At 35.0% G+C, this 13,857-nt stretch overlaps 2 protein-coding genes across 3 annotated transcripts; one reads left to right on the top strand and one right to left on the bottom strand.

Moving 5' to 3' along the window:
- Positions 1-534: 534 nt before the first annotated feature.
- On the bottom strand, positions 535-6,091 carry LOC110999746. 2 transcript variants are annotated; one of them, XM_022268960.2, is made up of 7 exons: positions 5,958-6,091; positions 5,651-5,771; positions 4,842-5,056; positions 3,384-3,657; positions 2,881-3,151; positions 1,962-2,500; positions 535-1,631 (listed from the first exon to the last, which is right to left on the bottom strand). In XM_022268960.2, the coding sequence occupies exons 1-7, from the start codon at positions 6,032-6,034 to the stop codon at positions 1,506-1,508; spliced, it is 1,623 nt and encodes a 540-aa protein (XP_022124652.2). In that variant the 5' UTR covers positions 6,035-6,091; the 3' UTR covers positions 535-1,505. The 2 variants fall into 2 exon arrangements, with proteins under 2 accessions (XP_022124652.2, XP_022124653.2); XM_022268961.2 differs by having other exon boundaries at positions 5,944-6,060.
- A 488-nt stretch (positions 6,092-6,579) lies between these two features.
- LOC110999755 (tetraspanin-10) lies at positions 6,580-10,817 on the top strand. The gene is made up of 4 exons (XM_022268974.2): positions 6,580-6,929; positions 7,290-7,643; positions 7,784-7,930; positions 8,988-10,817. Exons 1-4 carry the CDS (start codon positions 6,864-6,866, stop codon positions 9,216-9,218), a joined length of 798 nt encoding a protein of 265 aa, XP_022124666.2. The 5' UTR covers positions 6,580-6,863; the 3' UTR covers positions 9,219-10,817.
- The last annotated feature ends 3,040 nt before the right edge of the window (positions 10,818-13,857 follow it).

Below are 13,857 nucleotides of genomic sequence, written 5' to 3' on the forward strand. Positions count from 1 at the left end.
TTTTTCTCTTGATAATACAATAAGAAGGTTCATAGAACACCCTCAAATGCAAAATATAGCTTAACTCCATCTAACTGATCAAATGGACTCGACCAACTTATTTTAATAGAATAGAAAAATTACATTTCATGAATGAAAAAGTGGTTCTAATAGAACCGTGCGTGAAACTGCTCAGAAGTGATTAAAATAGCGAGTGACGAAACAAACGTGAAACTAGGACAACAGTTGAGTTCCTACTGACCCCGAAGGTGCATTAGTGGCATTGTTTTATCGGTTTTGTATGAGTGAGGGTATTCTTTAGGTAATTCAAAACAAAGGCTATCTGTGCCATGAAGTTATTGACATTGACTTACGGCCAGCTTTTAAGTAAAACACCCCTATGTGCGACGTCGCGCTCTACACAACATATTTTCATAATAAAAATTTGTACCTTACTTACTAATGGAAAAAAGGTCACCTTGACTTGGCGCCAGTGTGATTTGAGCCTTATTGTGACCAACTAATTCTAATCTTTTGAACAAAGAAACCAGAATATGATAAGGTATTTACATTTATTATGTACATTGTCCTTATAATACAATTAAAACTTAGTAATAAAAATTTAACAATTACATTTTCGTTTTAGTTAATTCAATTGAATTAAATACTTCTTCATACAAAACGTCAAATAAAGAACCTATCAATTATGAGTTTGCGAGCACAAGTTTCTTTGTCTTGCCTAATGTGTATTCAAATTTAATTGTACTTTGTGTACATTGTGTGTATTATTAATTTTTATACCCATATTGTCAAAATAGGTTCTATGGTATGGGAAAGTGCAATTATGAAACTTGTTTCCTCATCTTTGGTGTGGAAATGGTAAAGGTTACATACACATATAATTCAATCAATCTATATTGACTGTTACCTGTCTTTTTTCTTCATTTTACTACCAATTGAAATGTAGAAACTTTTTATGGTAGTTAAGTGAATTATTCTTTATAATTCATAACACACAGGAACTAAATATAACTTAAATTTATAATATAATGATTTTTTAATACGGCTGTTCAAAAAGTGGCATATTGCAGGGACTCGTGCTTTTTCTTTGAACTCGTGCGTGCTCTTTTCCAACTGTCAAAACAATGACTATTAAAAAGAAAAAAACAACCACGAAGGTTTTACAAAAAAAATCACAATAGTTTTTATGATTCAGGCAAATATTTCAAAAAGATGCTACTAATTTGTTTTTAACTCTTTGCAATGACAGGCTTTCCGCACTTGTAATGAAATATACTATTGTAATATCAACACAAAGCCCTCACAATTACCATATGCTCACTATTAAATAGTGCCATAAGTTATGTTAGCCATGGCCATTACATTTACGTATGATTTGCTTTTCAATCAAAATAATTCTTTAATGCCTCGGGCATTATATCAACTTACATAAACTGAAAATATTGCTCAATGGAGATCAAGCTTTTGTACAAGAGAAATATTTAAGCTTAATTCTAATTCGTGTCTCAGCTGGGGGCGTCTCGCGCCAGCGCTGGTTGATATAAAGACTCGTCTTGCGATATTACGCGAACCGAAAACGAATTAATAGACAGTGGTTCGCCTTGGATGATTTCTATGTTGCCGCTATTCGCCTGAAATAAATATATATTATTCGTAAAGTATAGAAAAAGAAGATTTTTTTTTTAATTGAATACTCATCATAAATATTATTAATACCATAATATAGATTCATGATTGGATACCACTAATCAGAATAGACTAAATAATATCATTTTAAAATATTGAGTTTTGCACCTCGTAATACAAAACAAATGACAGTTTGAAGAAAAATATTCTTTGACACAGTGACAGACTTGTAACAATGCTAATGCGCTAATCATCAATCTTAATAATAAGTACACAATTATAATAATCGGTATAGAACAGTTCCTCGAGTGAAGAGGAGGCTGAAGAAGACGTACCAGGAATAGCGCAGCTAACATGAGGTGTGAGGGCTTAGTGGCCTGTGCACTATGGTGGTGTCGTAACAGCGTCGTGAAGGGAACGGCGTTGGGGGCAGCTGGCGCCGAGCGCAGAAGCAGCGCGGCCGTCCGCCGTACGTCCGGCGCATGCGACGTCGCGCGCGCTAATACGCCTTCCCGCCATTTCTGCCAGTCGGACGCCGAGGGATCCGGCGACCGGCGAGGCTCGCCGTCGCTCGAGGAGCTCTGCTCGAAGAAACCGTCGTCGTCGCTCTCGTCGGGAACTAGGAGGCGTACCCGCCGCAATTCACTGAGCGTCGTATTGAGCGCCGAGCGGGCGGCTTCCTCGGGCCAGCCGCAGAATCCGCCGACATCGGCGGGGGCGCTGTCCCAGCCGCGGAAAAGGGGCGGCGGAGCGCTCTCGCGTAGCCGTAGCCGCAGAGCTAGCAGCTGCCCGCTACGCCGCTGTACCACCCGTTGGATCCAACGCGAGGGCACGCTGAACTCGTTATCTTCGCCGCGCAGCGCTGTCAGTACCTCTGGATACAATTAATTATTATTTATTATTAATTAATAATTATTCCTTAAATTATGGTTGCAAAAGGTTTTTTTAGTTTGGTTTTGTTGATTGTACACATTATAATAATTCAATATTTAAGGCAATGGGCGGCCATTATTCGACAACCTTTTAAGGAGAAATAAAATCACAAACATAGACAATGAAAAAGACAATAGTCATAAATTAGAAAAAATTAGACATGAAATGTTAAATATAATTATGGTTCTTTCTCAGCAGCTAGGTTAAGAACAGTAACGATACTTAAAAAAGTAATACACACACATTGTAATATTAACAGACCTTCCGTTTATTATAACATTCAGAAACGAACATTTGTATTGTATAACACAACTTCAATACCTTCACTGATAATCAACTTCGCGCCGGGATCTAAGTCCTGGGCCACATCAATCCGTCTCTTTCTCTCTCGTTTGATGGGCGACGGCAGAGGAGTGGAGCAGTTGAAGGGCGAGGGGGGCAGAAGAGGGGAGGGAGGCGGCGGCGGCACACTCAGCTGTGGCAGCGTCAACGGTGGCGGCTCAATAGGCGGCGGCGGCGCGCTCGGCGGCGGTAATAATGGCGGCGGCAACAATGAGGCTCTCTCCTCTAGCTCCTCGAGAAGGAAGCCGCCCTGCGAAGCATAGTTTTAAGTAAAACCTCCAACCCAAGCTTTTATTGAAATTTTATGTTTATTCACATTACTTAAAAGTGTTTTGAGCGAGATGTTTGGACCTTTCCGCTCAAAACAATTCACATTTAAATAACCTATACATATCTTAATAATATAAACTGCATTATTAAATAGAGACAATATATGATAATTACTGTTCTTACTACAAACATAAAAATGTTTTTATTATTACCCCTAATCTCCACGCAACATGGAAGTCAGCGAGCAGGCCAATTGGTTCGGAAGCGTAATCTATGAGCTGCGTGTCCGCCGGTGCCAGTGGGCGTGGCTCCAGCTCGATGTAAAGGCGTGGCAACGTGGGAGGCGGTCGAACTGTACCCTCACGCCTCGCCGATGACGCAGTTTCCAATCGTATGGGCTCAAAGGCCTCAACAGCGGCTGCCACCTTCCGTTTTGACGCGCTGCCACCACTCACATCCGCTTCGCCCTCTTCCGGATTGTCCTCGCTGAATTTACATGAATTGTTTTTAAAAATTATTAATAAAAAACCAAAGAACATCAACTTCCTTGCCATATCAACTTCTGATACGCTAGACGTAATTAACTTGTTGGAAATGATTGTATTCGTATGAATAGCAAATACAGTTTTTTAGGTTTAGGAAGTATCTACTGCCGGTAAATACTACTTAAAGGTAACTGATAAACTGCGGTAAGTGCATCGTGACATAATCTTAATATGTAAACTGAATTAATAAATAATTCTTAAAAAAATAGATGAAATCCCATGAACTAATAGTATATAGGTAAATTATGCATATTTCACTTGCAGTCTAGTACATGACATCTCATAGTTAACTTATCTGAGAGAAATATAATATCATAATTCCCTATGAAGTACTTCAATATCATCAAGGTAAACAATTGTATTATTTTAGTATGATGTGGCAGATATTTTACAGATGTTTTTGGGGTTTTTAACAACTAAATTGTGGTTGCCTGGGAGAAATCGCTTAAAGCGATAAGGCCTCCTTTTCATTTAATTATGTAAAATTTTTATATTGTAATGTAACAAAGTGTTAATAAATAAATAAATATTTTCTATATCTTATATACACATTTCATGTGTATTTTAAGAGTAAACAGTCTTTTTAATACAGAATTATATTGTTTAAATAAATGTGAAATCTTGAATCTAGCTAGAATACATTTACAAAACAGAAATGCCATTCACAAATTTTAGACACTTGTATTGACTTTAGACTTTGTTAGGCTGATAATAGCTCAACCAAGGTCAAGTAGTTGACTCAATTTGCATACTTTCAGGGTAATGTTTCTTGTAATATTAGCAATTGTTACTATGTTGAAAATGGCTTTTTTATAATTAAATAAAAACTGGCCTTCCGCTCAGGTTAATAAAAAAAATTGTTGTTACAGCAAAATTTAAATAGTATGTATTAATTACAAAATTTAATTTATATCCTTTTTTTTTCATTACAATAAATTTTGGCATAGGAAGTTAATTCAGGCAATTAATTAAAATTGCAATAAAGAAATATATCAAAATCACCTAGGTCTATGTTTTTTTTAAAGTTAATTTGATATTGATGTGTCATTTTGTATGTATTATAACTAGATTACACAAAATTTTATGTCTGCAGAAATCACCATAATAATTAAAATATCTACTAACAGGGTAGAATTGTTCAGCGCATCAGTGACACGCAGGACATCTTGATAAAGACAGTCAACTTTACGACTGTATATGTGTGCAGACTGCTGGAGTAGTAATGCAATTTCTGCAAAGTTAGGTGCAACTTCTCCAGCTAGTCCAGGTTCCTCAGCTTCACCTGCTTCACCTGCTTCCAAGGCATGTAAGCCCGCCTCCGTCAGGTATTCCTCCAACAACTGTAAGATACCATTTTGAAACTCTTGATGTTAACATTGTAAGCGGTAAAACTTATTTTAGGTTTTATAGAAACCACTTCTAACTATAATATTAAAAAGCTGAAGAGTTTATTTAGTTTAGATTTGATTTGATATAACTTTAGAAAAACACACATATTTTGAGAAAAACTATTATACTATATATTTGCATTGGTTAGTCTCTTTAATAGATTGAATAACATTGCACTACAACCATATTTAAATTGCAAATACTTCTGATAAGGTTTTAAGTTATAAGAAAAATAGGAGTTGGTTTAGTTTTGAAGCAGAGGTCTATCAACTTGTAACTAAACTTTTGGTCTAACAACAAAAATTTAGGTTATTGGACAAGAGCTTTAGTTTTATTCCAATATTTTTGTAAAAATTATGGATCTATGGATTTTTTGTTGTTTTTATAGCATATTTAAACAATTTATTTTGATATCTAAACAAAAACTGATGTATTTTTAAGAAACAGCTAAAACTTATCAAAGAATTTAAAGAAATCGGGGAAATAAGCTGCATTTTGATTATACTACATAAAGCTTTATCGGCACGGCGGGACCGCTTAGTTACCGCGCTTAGGTCCGTGTCGAAATTGCGGCGGATATCGCTGATGGGCTTCATCAGCTCCGCCACAATTTGCTCTAGCCGCTGCGAATTCATGCTCCAACGTTTTGGTCTTCTTGATATTGCACTGAAAACAATTCACTTCCATTGAAAACATCCCTTGATAACTTTAAAATTGCAGACATAACACTATGTTATCACTAGGGCAAGTGGCGCGAAACACTCTGTCAGACCCCCTATTTTAATTTTCATAACATTTTGATCACAATTTAAAATGTACGAGCGCAAAACTCTTTTACCTATAATATCTAACCTTTCTTCGGGATCTGCGTCCATTTTATTACAATAAAATTGTGTGATTAGGAAAAAGGCAATGCAAACGGTGGCCATTTATTTGTTTTCAAATGAGATTTTCATGTTACATGTTTGGCGAATGTTTCTCTATGGTAGTCATGTTCGCTGTTCGTTCGCTGTTCGTACCACAGAGTTGCAATTTGATTATCAGTAAGTATTTTGTTAATTATTTTGAAATAATGGTTAATCATTTAAATAACTGAATAAAATATGCGATAATAATCAAAAAGTAAATGACAAAGTGAATATGTTCACATACTTATTTTCGGTTTATATACATTTAAATAAACTTTTGGAAAACCTATTATGTCTCTTTTTGCTTTTTTATATATAATGGCAATAGTTATAATTTAATGCCAGTTTCAAGTAAAATCTTGGGAAACTAAATGCGAGAAATACTTATATTTTAACTGATAACTATTCTAAAGGAAGTACTTATATGTTTATACTATATTTTGTTGGTACTTGACATTAGAAATTCTTAGATTCTGTGGTGGGCTTGGATCATATCAAAAGCACAGACTGGAGAAATGGTAACTTATCTGAATAGTGAATACTGAATAGTCAATATTCTTCCTTAAGCCTATTCTGTATCTCTGTTAATTTTGAGTTAAATAATAATTAATATTATTTATTCCGAAATCAAGATTTTCTACATTATTTTAATAAATTACCACATACATAATCACTTCAAATATTAACGCTGTATATAGCTTATACGTATCTGTAATGTTGTGTATGAGTTTTACCAAATAAAAATACCTAAACGCTGCTGTTCATTGGAGTTGTTGCATTGTAAACTATATTTTTGTTTACATATTTATTTAAGGCTTCGAGGATTTGAGGGAACGCTTTATAATCTAACATGAGTTTATCTCGGTGCTACTCCCTTATGAAGTGCTTGCTAATCCTTTTCAATGTAATTTTTTTGGTACGTATGTCGATTAAGCTTTATAGTTTTGATATGGAAGCTTTCGTAATTCGGTTTAGACAAACCAATGGTTGTTCGATATTTCAAATTTGTATTTGGGACGTGGTTTCACATTTTTATTAGTATATTAAACAAACATGCCCTTCTATTTTTTGTACGTGTCGTACGTCCTTGTATACAGTATAATGTTTTTGAAACAAGTGATAATTCTTTACGATATGTTAAAAAAAAAATATGTAAAACTTTGAATAAGTTTTTTCTGAAGTTTTCTACACATATTGCCATTTAAGAAAATTTTAATGTACTTGTATCTTCTACATATAATTTGAACATGATAAGAATATATTGTAATGTTTTCAGTGTGTTGGTGTTGGGGTGTGTTCATTTGCAGCATGGGCCTTGTGGGATGGCCGTGGCAGTGAGACAGGATCTGGGAAAGCTGGCCTGTGTGCAATTGCTGCCTGGGGTGCTGTGTTGACATTGGGAGCTTTAGCAGCTCTGGCTGGGGCAGTGCGGGGTTCAGCATCATTGCTAGCTGCCAGTTTTGCATTGCTAGCATTGAGTGCTGTAGCAGAGGGGGCAGCGGCCTGGTGGGGAGCCTCCCACTTGCCGCAGCTGCGTGCTGCACTTGCTGATCGTTTACACCACACAGTGGTCCATGATTATGGTGTACTGCCAGCGCGCACGCAGATCATCGACGCGATACAATCTGGAGTTAGTGTGACTATTAAAATTAGATCATTTAGACATGTTACAATAATTTCAAGTAAAAATAATTGGAATTCTTTATAGATGGTTAAGTTATTAATAATTGGTGAGAAAAATATTTTATAAATTTTAGTGTGTTATTGCAGTTGGAGTGCTGTGGGGCCTCTAGTCCTCGTGACTGGCAGCAGTCAGCATGGGCAGCAGGGGCAGGCTTGGAGCCCGGAGCAGGGGCACTTGATCTTAGTGTTGCTGCTGAACCTGCCTACTACTATGTGCCGCCTTCTTGCTGCATTGTAAGTATACATACTTTTTATGCTTTTTAGGTTGTCTTAGAAATCAATGACCAAAAAGTATTTTTTTGCTATATCCATCAAAACAAAAAATTATACAACATATTTCAATATATACACAACTTAATTCAAACAGCTCAATAATAGCTAGATAATACAAGATTAATGACTTACAAAACCATTACTTAAATCATGATAGTTTGTGTCACTTTATATAAATAATGAAATTGAAATCAGCAAATTTGGCTTGGTAATTGTTGCATTGAGCATACACAATATTCCTAGAAATGTTTATAGAACTTTGCACTTATATCTTTAACTGTTTTTTTTCAATCTACTGAGTTGTGCATTGATAAATAGAAGATTAATAAATCAAACATGTTTCAAGAACTGTCAAGCTTTTTTAGAAAATATGGGCTTACAATATGTGATGATCTACCTTGATACCATCTTTAAGTATCTTTGAAGCGATTATACATTTATAAATGTCAGAAAAAACCAAAGTTTGTGTTCTTTGCGCTGTGGCAATGTTTGTTTTAAAAATAACAATTTGTAAATTTTTATTTATTTTGCTTAATATCACTTTCAATTTAACTTTTATTTTATTTATTTAATTACCCTTTGTTGCAAGAAATCAGTAGAATTAAAGTAAAATAAATTATTAGCAGTGCAAGCGGGCGGCCTTATAGCTTTCGAGCGTTATCTTCCAGGTATCTTAATAGTAGAAAATAATATAAGCAAAAATATAATTTTGACTTAGCAAATAAAAATTATATTAGTTCGCAAAACCGCCACATCTTGTCAAAGAACAGGGAGCAAACGAGCTGGAGGCTCAACTGATGGTAAGTGATACATGCACACTATCAATGCCAGAGGGCTCGCGAGTGCGTTGCGGGCCTTTTAAAATTGCTACATTGTTTAAAGGATCTCATACGAATTGTTCCGGAAATACTTCACTAGTTCCACATAGTGTTGTGGCAAAAACTGCCTTAAATAACGTTTTGAAACTCTTTCTGCAGTCTCCATTACGTTTTGACTGAATTGTATTGTATTGTTTGAGGATGGGGCGGGTCCGGCATGCGATGTAGCGCGCAGGGTACCAGCGGCGTCCGGGGGCGGCGTAGGACTTCACGCGGCGGGGTGCGGGGGCCGCGTTCTGACTACACTAGCCAACGCTGCCCGTGCGCCTTTACTGGCCGCGGCTACGCTCCTTGTTGCGCATGCGCTCTCGTTACTGCTCGCGCTTGCCCTAACTCTCCGCGCACATCCCTCGCACAACTATAAAGCGTAAGACAACATCGCACAACTATAAAGCGTAAGACAACATCGACGTTTTGACAACTTACACATTTATACTCTACGAATTTCTATAGAAATGTGACTGCGCTTGAGGGGCCTTTAGTTATTGTGAATGGGAGAAAAAAACTCATATGATACTGTTATCCATACGTTTGCACCCGTCACACAATTAGCCGTACTCGGAATGATATAACCTTAATTATCATAATAATAAAAACCTTTTTTAATAGAAGTGGAATTGAGAACAACAGGGTTTATAAACATTTTATTGATAACAAACAGTTATAAAAGATATTACTTTAATGTTTTTTCAGTTGTTAAGTGATTTTTGTGCGTATAGCATAGACACTACCCACCGTTAAAATGCATTTATTTTGTTCCTATTATAATTAGTTTTTTCAGTAGTCTATGAATTGGAGCACACACACATTTGAATGTAGTAGTGTTATAGGGCAAGATCCCAAGTATTTTCTTACAACTAAAACATTAGGTATATGATAAGAAAATAAGAATCTCTGGCGGGATCTTGGACCAATATAATTAGCATTTAAAAGCACCATACAATAAAGAATATTCACATTCGTAGCTAATAGAACATAATACTATTCTAAGTCATGACAAAGTTTTTATATTCACAAACATAATTTATTTATATTAAAATAAATTATAATTAAGTTTATTGATGTAAGGCATTAACCAAAACGTGTGTAGTTATAATGTTAGACGTAGTTCTTATACAATAATATTCATATGTTAAAATAATTTTTAATAACATTATATACTAATTAAACGATGTCTTATGAAACACAGTTGACGGAACTGTTTTTGGAAGAAAGTGTTTTAAAATAACCATGATTCTATAAACGAACTCACTCAGAGTCGTCTATTAAATTATCTGTAATGATAGAACCATTTTTACTATTACATGTACTACGTATGCAAAGTTTCATTACTGATTAGTTACTGTCTGATTTAAAGTAAAATAAGGGCATTGAAAGCACTTTTTAATATCTATGTATTAAAAAGTGTAAAGGTTAACTCATACGGCCCTTTTACATGGCAGTTCAGTTTTGCAGGATTCAGTAAAAAAAATGGTCCCGCAAAACTTTACTGCCGTATGAACACGGTTGCATCCTGTTTTTTACCACTCCTACGCCAGTTATCAACTGATTCTGATGATTCTGACACAACGCTCGAATTTGGTTATTTTTCGGAATCTTATGAGCGATTTGAGAAGAGATGAGTCAAAATTTTTCAATTATTTTAGAATGAGTATAACCACATTTGACGACCTTTTAAAAAGGGTGAATGAAGATTTAAAAAAACGTGATACAAATTTGAGAAAAAGCATCACACCTGAAGAAAAGATAGCAATATGTTATTATGTCACTATCCCGCAAAAAACAGTTTCCAGCAAAAAACCTATGACATGGATGTGTGATTAAATGGGATCCCGCTTTTTACTGGACTGGATCCAGTTTCTAGTGACAAAACTAAATGGCACAATTCGGCCGGATCGGTTTTTTGCAGGATCCCGCATGCGGGATGCGCATGTGAACGCTAGCATATAAAAACATTCGCCATCAAACGGGAAAATATAAAAAAACGGGATTGCCGTGTGAGAGGGCCGTTAATGAACAACTTTGAGACTGTATTAATTTTACTCGCAAAATGTACACTGCCATCTATTGACTGATATTTTATGTATAATAAATAAGAGTGTGTCTGGGCAGGTTTTCAATGTATCGTTTGAGTACAAATTTTTATTTTTTTTAATATATGTTATTTGTAAGATTGTTAAATTACTTTATAGTTTAAATTTTTCACAAGTACGTATATAGTACTTCGACTGATTCAGTTAAGACTACTTCATTTTGATATTCCATGTGTTTTTTACAATAATATTATTAATAATAATGGTAGCTATTGTTGTCTATGTCATAGTCTATAGTCCACTCACCACACCCGAATCTCAGAACAAGAGCGATAATTAATTTAAGTTATACCATCATCTGGTGCCATGTATTCTTAATTATATTTATTGTTGTGTTCGATGTCTTAAAATAAATAAAGAAAAAGTGATGTGTTCCTTTCTTTACTCCCCTCTTCTTCGTTATATATTGCGATACTATTATTATTCAAACTACAGCAAACTTAATCAAATTTTCCTTCTAACAATCAATGTAATCCTTCGATTATAGCCCACAAAGTACACATGGCGCCTATTATTTGGTCATGTCATTTAACTTTCGTGACATGTCGAATTAAATTGATTTTCCATCGCGTGTCTGAAAATATCACGTAAATGATCAGTCATTTTCGCTGATCTACCTCTGCATGGTAAACCTATGTCAAACATTACTCAGTATATGTTTTTACACAGGCGATTTATTTTCGAAAACATAAGCGTGTTATTGCGTTGTATAAAATAATAGGCGCTTACATTAAAATTTTTACAAAAATATATTCTGTTTGTAACTTAAATTATATAATCCGTAAATGTAATATATCCGATGACAATGTGTATGATGAGTATTTTCAAAACACCTTACATAATTTATTTCGATCATCCCGGAGAAACACAGATATATGTATACCTGAATTCGAATCGCAGATAAAGAAATATGTAATAGAAGTTGTATAACTAAATAAATAGATCATCTAATCGTAGGTCTCGCGGTCAAGATACTTAAGTATCTTAGTTTAGTTCGCATAGTTGGGAATGTTACTCTTCTGTCCATTGTAATTTCTTATCAGCACATATGATGCCCTAACTATTTATTTAATTGACCTGAAGCCAGTGCCGGATTAGTCATGTAGCAACAGTAGCAAATGCTACGGGCCCCGCGATTTTGGGGGCCCGCGATCCAAAGTACCCGTAATAAAATAATATTCATTTATATAGTAGCGTACTGTATCTTGTCTCACTTCTACCTAAAACTCGAACTTGTGACGTTAAATCGTAAAAATGAGTAGGTATTTTACAAACTTTTTACCGTAATGTTCTAATGTTTAATTATAATCGATTTATTTAGACTAGCATACCACATCTACCTTCAAGCGGCCGGATTTTTATTATTTTTACGAAGACGGGTTGACAGCAATGTTTCTAGAATTTTCAACGAGCCGAAACGCCACCAATTAATTCAGTTTCGAATACGATATCAACTAACTACGTAGTGTGAAGTGTGCGTAAAATGAACGATTAGTGAATGTATTTTGTGGGTGGAATTAAAGTGCATTTTTGCGAGAAATTAGTTTTGTAAAATCCTCATTGATTTATCAAGAAATATAAGCTTGAAGAGATCTACGGTATTTTCTATCTGATCCCTTAGCACGCAACAATATATCATGATTTGCTTAAATTAGTCTAATTGTAAGTTTTACTATTTCTATATTTGCCGATATTAAATCCAAAAGAAAAATATTTGTAAAAGCTTCGCCCTGATTTAATAGCCTAAACTTGAGAAGGGCCCCTTGATAGAATTTGCTATACGCCCCGCTGGCTTAATCCGGTACTGCCTGAAGCTAACATTGCTTAGCCAGAAGCTATCACGCGACATTCAAATATTTGTAACAATGAATCATCTGTGGACAAAGAAATGAATTTTGTGATTGTGAAAGTTGAAACTTTGTGACGATCAGATTGCATCAGTCGTGCTTAGACCTAGCGATGCTAAATGATGACACTACAACAAACACATCAAATTCTCATTTGCAAACTCTGATGTAAGGAGACATTAGGTATATGGTTGCAACATTCTGCTGATTCTAATAAGTGTTATATAACATGTAACTTAAATATTGTCATTTGTCGCTATTGGATTTAAATAATAATAATATAACGTGAATGCTTGATGAACAAGTGTATAGGTAAATATTAATTTGGTTATTTAATAATTCATTTCCACATTGTTCAGGGTTCTTGAAATCGTTTAGAATTGTATGTATTCAGAAGTGAACCATGCGTCTATCTATTTGTTATCTTTAAGTATCAGTCTTGTTCATAAAATACTTACTATATGTTGTTAAACAATACTTATATGTTATTCTTACTTTATGTTATCATTATTCAAAGTGACTATTAGAACATAACAAAACATTCAATATCTCTTTCAGACTTACATAAACCGTTTATAAAAAACTGACCCGCCCTACGCAATCGATTTTTGGGTCTAAAGCATGCCACACTCCATCGTACGAAAAGTCCATTGGTGCATAGGCGTGATTTGAACACACTACCTCCGAGTTGAGGGTCGCGTACTTAAGCTACTTAGCCATAGAAATCTTGAATTCAAACTTAAACGGTCGACGTGGTTTCTGGCCTTTTTTTACCTCGGTACCAGTTTCATCTGCAAATTGTATGAAAAACTTTAACTTAGTAAGCTAAGTTATCTAGCTCGATCGTAAGAATGTGTAAGAAACATTAACTTCAGTATTGATATTACGAAATACCAATTTTTGTAGATATAGAAGAAAAATTTTCAGTAGTGATATAACTAAATACCAATATTTGTATATGTAGGTATATAAAGTGGTAAGACGATGTGTGGTGTAATTGTAGTTGATTGTGTCGCGATACCGTAGGCAGAGGGTCGCGACTCGCAGCGTCTAATGGTCTTCAATTAGTA

The sequence above is a fragment of the Pieris rapae genome, chromosome 9 (assembly GCF_905147795.1).
Source record: "Pieris rapae chromosome 9, ilPieRapa1.1, whole genome shotgun sequence".
In the NCBI taxonomy this organism is placed as follows: domain Eukaryota; kingdom Metazoa; phylum Arthropoda; class Insecta; order Lepidoptera; family Pieridae; genus Pieris; species Pieris rapae.